At 42.6% G+C, this 10,417-nt stretch overlaps 1 protein-coding gene across 2 annotated transcripts; it reads right to left on the minus strand.

Moving 5' to 3' along the window:
* Window positions 1–344: 344 nt before the first annotated feature.
* On the minus strand, window positions 345–10,013 carry CCNJ (cyclin J). 2 transcript variants are annotated; one of them, XM_079312039.1, is made up of 5 exons: window positions 9,678–10,013; window positions 7,758–7,968; window positions 5,128–5,427; window positions 4,880–5,039; window positions 345–3,495 (listed from the first exon to the last, which is right to left on the minus strand). In XM_079312039.1, the coding sequence occupies exons 1-5, from the start codon at window positions 9,744–9,746 to the stop codon at window positions 3,096–3,098; spliced, it is 1,140 nt and encodes a 379-aa protein (XP_079168165.1). In that variant the 5' UTR covers window positions 9,747–10,013; the 3' UTR covers window positions 345–3,095. The 2 variants fall into 2 exon arrangements, with proteins under 2 accessions (XP_079168165.1, XP_079168166.1); XM_079312040.1 differs by having other exon boundaries at window positions 4,880–5,006; window positions 9,678–9,894.
* Window positions 10,014–10,417: the final 404 nt, after the last annotated feature.

Genomic DNA, 10,417 nt, shown 5'->3' on the forward strand with positions numbered 1-10,417 from the left:
GTTGCTGTTATGTATGAGAACAAAATTAATTCACTCACTGGCTCTTGAACTCAAGTTCTTTTGTGCTTTATTTCTTTGGTACAGCTGTGTACTAGACTCATTGTTGAAGTGTACAATACTTAGCATATGCTGTGGTTGCAATTAGTTTTAAAGCCCCTTCCTGAGTGATTTCCTTCCTAATTTTTTTTCAATTGTGAAGTCTGAGTGTTTCTGAAGCTTATGATATATCACAGAAAACAAAGGGGGAGGGAGAAAAAGAAGTCTCTACAGCTTCAGCCCATACACAGGGCAAGACAGTTTACATATTTTAAAAAAACATAATACAAAGCATAATACACACCAGAGCCTTCTTACTCAAAACTAGTTTTATTTTAAAAAATAAGTTGAATGCATAGCACTCACAAAGATTCCATTGTTTTGGACATTTGCATTTAGAAGCACCATTCTTATTTATGCCATAAAAAACACATTTTGGTTCTAATAGTAAGAACAGTGTATTTCTAATGTACACTGATAAAGCCCTTTTAAATAATACAGATTGAAACTGTTCAGTGTACATTTTCTCTGTAGTCATGATGCAGCTGTAGTGTCAGAAAAAAACTCAGACTAAGTAATAAATTAAAAACAAACAGCATGTAGTGGATCTTTTTACAACTGACCTAATGTCTTAAAATAGTCAAATAGAAAATACCCTATTAAATGTAAATCTGTGGTATTAACTAACTGAATATGCCCCCCACCCATTATAATTCCAGTGTTAAGTATTAGTTAAATTTTTATATATTGAATGCCTATGGGATAAACTTACTAATACCCCCAAAAAGAAGAGCCTATACTGCTGTGTCACAAAAAAAAAGATGACAAGTTAGCTGACTTAAAGATTTTACAGAAAAAAATTGCTACAGGCATCTGCTGTTATTTCAAGTCATGGTCTATTACAAGACTGTACATTCATAGCATCAGAGGTAGTTAGAGCACTGAGGACGTGGATACAGCATTGCAACAAAATGAAACCAGCAGAAAGCAGTCCATTTCCCTCTAAAATGGGTAACAGTGCTGAGTAAAAAGCATGGCATCTTGTGAGGTGGGGAAATAGTCATTAAGACATGAAGAAAAGAGAGGGAAAAAAAACCAAACCAACTTGCATTTTAATAAGGAATTGACCACTATGCCTATTTCAAAGTTGATTCTCTAGGATAAAAGGGAGAGTGTAATCTTTTCCATTCACCCTCCTATTCTTCTTGACTTGCACATCTATGCTACAAAAGCCCATAACAAAAATTAGGATTTAAAAGACAAAACAAGAGAAACAGGATTTCTTCTCCTCAACAATAAATAGGTTGTTGTAGCATGTTATAATTTAGCCCCAGAAAGAATGAACACAGCTGTCCTCCGTCCCTTCTGTACATTATGGTGATAAAGCCTTCATCTTCATATTGATAATGTAATTGCCCCTGCTTTCAAAATAGTTTCTGTAAGACTTACACTAGTTCAGTATCATTTGATGGTATATGATTTTAAGTGCTGCCACTAAGACAGGGAAGAAGATGGTAAAAGAACAAATGAAACTACCAAAAACAAAAGCCTTAAGCCCCTATAGTACAAAGATATTTTAAAGTAGTAAGAATCCTGTCATTCATACCCACTTCTACCACAGGAGAAAGTCTGATATCTTCTTGTACTTAAACAACAAAAACCCGAACAAAATTTAAAAAAGCAAACACCCCCCTGCCCAAACCCCCAACAAACACACAAAGAACCCCAAAAACCATCTCCATTAATATCTCTACTATAATTTTCCAGAGGTGGATGAGTGAAGCTTTCTACCCTCAGACTATCCACTCCACAGGAGATGGTGTAATTACATGAAGTTATATAATTAGCACCTTACTTGTGATGAAGCAGTGGACTCTGCAAAATATTTTTGATCCACCCACTTTGGAAGAGCAAATTTCTGTATCTTCTTCTGGAACTCCCAAATAGTAGAAGACAAAGTTGCCCCTTTATTACCTGAGAATTTCCCTCCACTGTAAGCATGACAGAACTGGATTTCTGTCAGCATTTAACTGTACTATTTCTGTAGGAATGATACTGTCAGTACAACTGGAGGATGCTTTCTGTTGGTTAATATTTGTATGTTTGTGTATGTGTACACAGAGGATTCACAGCCACTGTAGTAGTTCTGGTACAGTACAAATTCAGCTGAAACCTTCTCTTTTCTTCAATTATCACACTGCTGGGCAGTAGTTCACATCTACATTCTGTGAACACTAAGATATCCCTTTGGTACTCTGCATAGATGCCCTGAAGAAAAGCCACTCCACTTTGTATAGTCTCTTCCCCCTCTGTCTTTCTTCCCCGAGTTATACCCCATTACAAACCAGCAGCAAGAGTAATGAGTAGAAAAGTCCCTGAGTTAGTATGAAAGAGTTACTTTAAACACAAAAAAAAAGATAGGGAAGATAAAAGAGGCAAAAATATATTGTCTGTCTTGTAAGGTACAAAACTTAAAAAACTAGCCAAAATACCAGTCATGTGCGTTAGCCTAAAGCAAAAACCAACACAAGTAGTGAAAAAACAGCAAGAATATGGAGTTAGCCACATGAGATATGTTTCTTCCTGTGCTCTCCATGTACCTGTAGAAGTCTGGCATTCAATGGAGTCTTAAGTTTCAGTAAGCATAAAGTGTTAATACTGTACGGTGGGATGACAAATATCTTCAAAATAATACTGCATATCTCCTTCATTAAAAGGTAAGTCTGTAGTTAGTCCACAGCTGTTCTTCTTTTGAGTAGTATTTCACAGACACACAGTAGAAGCAGAATATTCTGAGTGTCAGAGTCAGAATGTATTATCCCCAAGCATACAGATTGTTTTTCAGAGGATGGTCTGTGTGTTAACATTTTGCAGGCTGTTATTTGAGCTGTGGTAGCAGTTGCCAATCCAGCTGCTTTATTTTTTTTCTGGGAAGACACCTTTTTTTATTCAACTTTTTGCCCTTAAACTTTTTTGAGGTTTAACACAACAATGAAACCATTTTTTCCACACAACTCTAACCACCCCAAACAAACAGGCACAAAACCGTTTTGTAATTATCACCTCTCAAAGCAGGGGGTAACACAGGAATATCGTCCGTTCACTTGGTAGGTGCGGTTGTAGGAGACGCTGATACACGGCTTCACCTCCAGCGGCACGGCAGCGCCGCTCTGGACGTGGCCTCGAGCCTGAGCACTGCTCTGTAAGGCAGCAGGGCAAGTCTGGAGAGGGTAAGAGGCTGTGTGAGTGGATGATAATATCTGCTGGCAGCCTTGCTGCTGGGATGCTGGGTGGTGGTACTGCAACGAAGACTGATGAGCCTGCAGATAGTGTGGAACGTGCTGCTGAGCGCTGGCCTGCTGGGCACTTGGAGCTGGGGGCTGAAACACAGCGTGCTGGGCAGACTGAGCCTGCTGTCCTTTCTGCTTGTTTGCTTCCTTCACGTCGTTATCGTGCGCACTACGACAAATTGAAAAGACAAAATGCATCAAAATAGATGCACTCTAAACATGGTGCAAATATCTGACAGCTTCCAAAGCTTAAAAAAAAATAGTTTTAGCTACCCTTTACAATCACCTAAGGTTTCAAAATTTGGTCAGGGTACAGTCTCTCTTTTCGGCATTTCACTTTATTGTATAGCAATAAATAAAGATAAAAGCCAAGTACAATACAGGTAATAAAGCAGGATCTAGAATTACAGTGCAATAAAGTTTGCTACTGTACTTTAGTAGCCCAATAAATTGCCAGATTACTTGTTGCTTCTACCTCATTTAAATTAAACAGCATAAGGTTTCTAAAGACAAGATACCAGAAAGGTTTGTAATATCTACATTACATTACTTTAAGATTGTATACATTTTCATATTGGATCCTGTTCAAAACACCTTTTTTCTTCTTCCTCTCACTTTTTTGCTAGCCTATGCAGCACAGCTTATCTGAATTCCCTCTGACTTACAACTGTCTGAAACATTTCTAGACACACACTCAATTCTATGCTGAGGTTAAGCAGGTGCCACCTACACATTTCATTCCTAACTTTTTGATGGTGCCCTCCCTCTGTTCCAAAGCAATACTGAAGACACTTCTGCCACAGAACTTGCATGCTTTAGGTACTACTCCTTTCATTACACACGAGTGGAGCCAACAGAGGCCATCAAGAGTGATAATGTCACATTTCTAAGGCTGATGTGGTTCTTCCAGATACAGCTGAGCTTCTACTACGTTAGACTTGGCAAGAGCAAATTTCTGTAGAGGGAAAGCAGATTGTGTAACATGCTTTCCCAGGAAGGTTCACTTGGCATTTTTATCTCATGTCAGCTGTAGTGCAAAAAATGCATACAGCAAAAATAGACACAAACTCCTGGTCATTTCCTCCCGCCAAAGCTGGCCACTCAAACAGTCAGCACGTTTGATCCATCATCTCTTTGGAGTATGCCTTGAACTTCAAGAAATATAGCCTTCCCTATAGAAGCTCCTATGCCTTCACTATCTCTTTGCTCCCAGAGCAGATTAGAGAGATTGGGAACATGCTATTGAAGATGCTCAAAGCATCCCAGATGTTCAGTGGAAATGCAAAGCAGTTTATTTGTTTATTTGTTGAAGTTTATTTGTTGAAAGATCTGGAAAGAGATCAGATCTGATACAGTCTGCTCTTTTGGAAAGAGCAAAACCAGTTATTACCTAACAATATGTATCTACCAAACTTACATGTTTCCCAATACATACAGTACTTTTAGAACAGAGGAACAGAAATTTATAAAGAAATGTAACTGCACTGTTGGCAGCAATTAAACAACAATAGATGCAGAAAGCGGCTTTTAAAAAGCTCCTGGTGTTAACTCACATTAAGAGTCGCTCAATGCAGGGCACCAGGAAGTCCCAGGAGTAGGCAGTGAGGTGATGCAGCCGCGTGGGCCACGTGGGTGAAAGACGCAAGATAATCCTTGAAGAAGCTACACATGCAGTAGCAACTAAAGAAGGGGCATAATTTAAAAATTCATGATCTAGAAAGAAGGAATGAGAAAAAATTCATTTAAGTTTGACACTGTCTGTCAAGACAACAAAAGTCATCATCTGAAATCTGTAACTCACCTTGCAATGATACTTCCAGAAAGTAATCAGCATATTTTGCCATATATAACTTAGTCTTCTCTAAGCAAACCATTGGCCAGCCATCATGAAGATCAGTCTCATGGACAGCAATAGAAAGATAATAGTCGATGAAATGAGCAGCAGTTGGGAGGCACAAATTCCACTGAAATGTTTCTAGCAACAACAACTCCATATGAAGCAAATTCTGTTTTGTTAGTACCAAATTCATGTTAGTCATACAACCCAAGCTGTTCAACTGTTCAAGTTTGGGAACACTGTCTTCCTTTTCTTCAAATTTACCTTCAGGTGAACAGAAAAAGGAGGGAAAAAAAAGGTTCAGCACAAATGAACTATAAAATGGATTGTAGCTAATGTCTTGTTGGTCATATTTCAATTCTCCTACGTCAAACAAGCTTGAGACATTCCTGCAGATGCAAAGCTCAAATGGACTATTTTGTCATTAGAGACAAAAAAGGGTATGCACTAAAATAAGCTGAATTTCAGCAGATAATGTCAAACACTGTGTAGGATACTGTGCAGTGCCATGTTTCCTGTTGGTTTTCCCATGCCGGCGCACAGAAGCCAGCTGCCAAGAGCAGAATATCAGGACATCACTGACATTGCATATGCAAGTTTTTGTCACCAAATTATTGTATAATGTGTCCCCATCATCAATGAAATACCACTTTGATGTGACTTGGCAAACCACAAGAGCATTTGGCTTTAATCACCCTCCCGCCCCCACACACCCTTTTTGCATCTAAAACTCATTAAAGCATAGCTACAGCTCCAGCCAACCTGGCTGTTTTTAATGCCTGCTATGGTAGGTGCAGTTTTATATTTGAGATCTGGCAAACAAGTGGATTTCAGCAACATGCTTCTGAAAACCCCCTCTGCCACATACACTGTTGCAACCTTCCTTGGACTTTTAACTCTTTAGGCTTGTATGTTTTTAGCCTAAAGCAAAATTGTGTATGTAGAAAACCCATTAATAAGAGAAACAAGTGTCACATTTCCATACAGTTTGCCATATGGTTGTGCTATTTCAATTTCATTGCAAATTCTTTCCATCTTACACTCTCTACTCAATACTACATGATAGGTTGTAAATGCACATTCTTTGAGTTTTGCAGCACTGAACATACGTGAACATTTACTTTCTTCAGCAGCTGAGGTACTTATATAGGACTTAATCCAATACCAGTGCCAGTCCATCAGGTTTTGTTCCCCATACTCCAGTAATTACAGAAATAAGAACTTCAGGAGTCACATAATAATTTCTCATATTACTTTTTTAACCTGATCAGATATATCAGAGTGTAATAACTTAATACACCACTGATTGAACTGCTTGCTTAAGCCACACAGGGCAAAAGTTTAAAATGGCATTTTGCTTCTCTCTGAACCAACCCATACACTGTTTCCCAGAAGAGCAAGCACACTCAGGGCTTTCAGATCTCTACTTGCAGCTTGCCATGAACAATGGCAGAAGTTCATTTAAAACAAAAAGAAAAAAAAATTCTCTTCAGAACATGAATTTAATTTGAAAATCCGGCATTAGTTCAAAGCCAATCCATTTTCCTAAATGGATTACAGTGGTTTCTGAGGCAACGTTTTCATACTCAGCACGACATTCTTTGCCAAGAGAAGATTACTAACTGGTGGCACCTAGTCAAAGTCTACCCTCAGAAGCATCTGAAATAACCCTTTTCTGGTTTAACTGCTCTGCTGAATAGCTGTAGTGGTGGACATGGGATGCAGTGAAAAGATTAAAACTGTCCAACACCACTGCACTCCAGTTTTGTAGCAAAGAGGCCCTAGAGCCCTTATTGGAGGAAATGAGAATAGATTCAGAGAAACAGATCAGCAGAAACCAAACCAACAGTTAGTTCTGCTGTCAGGACCAGTTTCTCTGAATCTATTGGTTTAAGAGAATGTGCCAGCAGGTTTCCCAGCAAATTGTGCCCATATAATTTTCAGAAATATTGAAAAGGGGTGGACAAATGTTGAAAGATGGATACATGCCACAAGAATCTAGCTGAGGCCAATAAAAGCAACACTGTTCATAATGAGTGTTTGTAATTAATTCTGTCTTCAGAGTACTGTGCATTCACCAATGTATTTTACTTGCATTACATTTTATATGTGACAATACAGGATTTATGTTAGCATTAGCTTGCTTAAATAACATTGCCATTTACAAAATCTGGAGTATTCTAGAACCATCAGCAGAGTGCAGTGCATTCATGATTTAATTTTTTTCTTTATCACAGATATGCAAATGTCTCATTCCCAGCACAGGATGTACCTATTTTGAGACACTCCTAGAAAAGACAGTCTTTCTGTTCCTACAATACAGTTCTTAAAGTTCACATCAGAATAATTTGTTTACAAATATAAACATTAGTCTTTAATCACAGTTTGCTTTTTCCCACCCTCAGTTTCATCAGGTGCCAACAGAAATCAAAACAAGTCTAAAGAAATGCTCTACCAATTGGGCCAAACTGATGTGCACTGCTTGTCCTTTATAACCACTTTTTTTCCACCACTTGCTCTATCCCACCAAGACATGCCTTGCATTTGGCAGTAGACTCTATTAGGCTAGTTAAAGTTTGGTGCTACATACTTACTTGCTAAAAGTAAACAGGAAAGAGCAACCACGTGCAGTTGCTGCGTGGATATGTCATAGCGGTCCATGAAGAGGTCCAGCAGATACACAGCCAGATGTCGTGCAGCAGGACAGAGTCTGAACCTGTTGCTCACAATGGCAATCAGGTCTGCAAAGTATCTTCTCAGGTGTAGCTGGGGAGACTGGCCTTTGTAAGAGGGCAGCTTCAGCTCCTAGATGGGCAGCAGCAGGGAATTTTATTAGAACCTTAATTTAGTTGGTTTCTAAGGATTTCTAAGTTCATTTCAAAGGATTTCTCCCTTCTTCCTTCTGTTCCCATCATTTTAGAATCCCTTTTCAGTGAACAAAATCTGTTTCCTGTATTACAGAACAACGAAAAAATAGGGGTTTTTTTTCTACATAACATTAACAACTTAAAATTTAACAACCTTTATTCAGGCAATCAGCCAGAGTGACTTCAGCTTTTACCATGTCTGTTATATTACCTCTGCTGCAAAGGCTGTACAGCAAGGGCATGCAAGTATTCCTCAGCTGCTTCAATGCAAAGTTCAATAGTTTAACTCAACCCCTTCTTGCTACAGCTCAATCTGAGCAACCAGACTTTGTACTTAAGTGTTTTTATGCTCTAGAGCTGCCAAATCTCCTGCTGATGCCTCCAGGAAAAGACCCTTAACAGCCAGCTGAACCTTAGGAAAAGAATGGGGTGTGCATGAACCAACATTAACCTCATGTGTATGTTAAAACACTCCCCCGACCTGATTGATGTCACACTGACACTGATTACAGTGTGCTCGAAGGTCACACAGTCTCAGATTTGGGGGGAGGACCCCTCAAAACAAAGCTCCTAGAAACAACACATTCAGGAAAAGCTGCGCCATGATCTATTTTGAATACAAAATTAGAACTGTAAAAAAAATAAACAACCCTCCAGAATCCTGCCTAGTACCTCCTCTTGTATGCAGCAGAACAGCAGTGCTGTCCTCTCTTACTATGAATAAATTTGAGGTAGACTGTGCAGACACACGCTGTGTTCAAGCAGAATTCTGAGTACAATTACCTCTCCAGCGAAAATTAACTTGATTCATTTAACTTAATGACATCAAGTTGGAATAGAGTCACACGATTTTTTCAAAGTTTTAATCTAAACTCAAAGTTTTGAAACGTGGTATTGAAGTAAAACAAAACACCACAAACAAACTTCCCACCTACTAAGCTTTATAATTCACCTTTCACAGCACTAACCTAGCTTTAGGAAAGATAACTTTGGTAGCAAATAAATGATCCTGTCCTTCCCTTATTTCCCTCCATCACCGGAAAAGAGTAAAGCAGTCACGACTCCGGGAAAAGTAATCCGCTCATCAAGTATCATTAGGCAACAAAAGCATGTTTTTAGTAGGTTCAGTCACTGTAAATTGTCTTTCAGCCTTGATGTTAAGATACGCTTTGTTAAAACAGTCCCGAAGAACAACTCTGAAACTGCCGAAGCAACTTCTAAGCAATTGCCTAAACCCTCTACTATTCTTAGTGCACCCAGCGTTTCTTTCACGGGGTTTTTGTTCGGCTGGTCGGGTGTTTTTGTTCCAATAACACCACAACGCTTTCTACCCAGTTTAAAGCTGGACCCACACAAACGTCTCCAGAGCAGCCCCGGGGCACCGCGATCCCTTCCCCGGCCCGGAGAGCAGCGGGAGCGCAGTCCGGCCGCTCGGATCAGCTGTCACGGCCGCGGACAGACGGCCCCAGCGCACACGGAGGGAACACACGGCTTGTTCTGAGCCCACAAAAGCCAACTCCGCCGAGCCCCGGCGGCCGAGCGGGGCCGCCCCACACAGCCCTGCGCCCGCTGCCCCGCGGCGGCTCCGATGGCCGGAGCCTCACAAAGGCGCCGGGGCCGCCCCCGGCCCGGTCCCCCCCGGGCTACCTTATATCGAAGCGCTTGGTGGATATCGGCCGCCAGCTGTCCTGTCCACCACTGCGCCTCCAGCTCCATCGGCGGCGCGGCTCGGCGCCCGGGCCCGGGCACCGGGGAGGAAGCGGCACTCGCTGAGTGCGGGACGGGCAGCGCCACCCTCGCCCCTTTCTGGCTCGACCCCGGTTAACCGCGATCAGCTGCCGCGGGGCGTCCCCGGCCCCCCGGCCCAGCTGGCCGCCATGCGGGGCACAAGTGCGGCTCGTTAAGCCGCCCCCTCCCGCCGCGGGGCACGGGCGGGCGAGGGGGTCGCGGAGGTGGCGGCGGCCGCGGGGGAGGCGGCGGGGCGCGGCCCGGGACACCCGAGCGCGGCGCGGCGGCCCCGGGGCTCCGCCGCCATCACGCGGCGCCGCGCGCCGCGCCCATTGTTAAAGGGCCGCGCGTGTACAAAGCCGGGCAGCGCCCGCACGCGCCCGCCCGCCCGCCAATCGCCGGCCGCCTTACAGCGCGGCCCTCACGGCCGCCAATCGCCGACCTCTTTACAGCGCCACCCGGGCGCCAATCAAGGCGCGGCGGTCGCGGGCCGGAGGCGGGGGCTTCTGGGCGCGGGGAGGGTGCGGGAGGGGCCGGGCCGGCGTCCCTTAGCCGGGGCTCGGCAGAGCCGGGCTGGTTGGGCTCAGACGGCCGCAGCACAGCGGTCTTTGGGTCCCCATGAGTTCCGGATAGCACTTTTTCTTTTGCTTTTCTGTTTG

This window comes from Erithacus rubecula, assembly GCF_903797595.1.
Source record: "Erithacus rubecula genome assembly, chromosome: 9".
Classification (NCBI taxonomy): Eukaryota; Metazoa; Chordata; class Aves; order Passeriformes; family Muscicapidae; genus Erithacus; species Erithacus rubecula.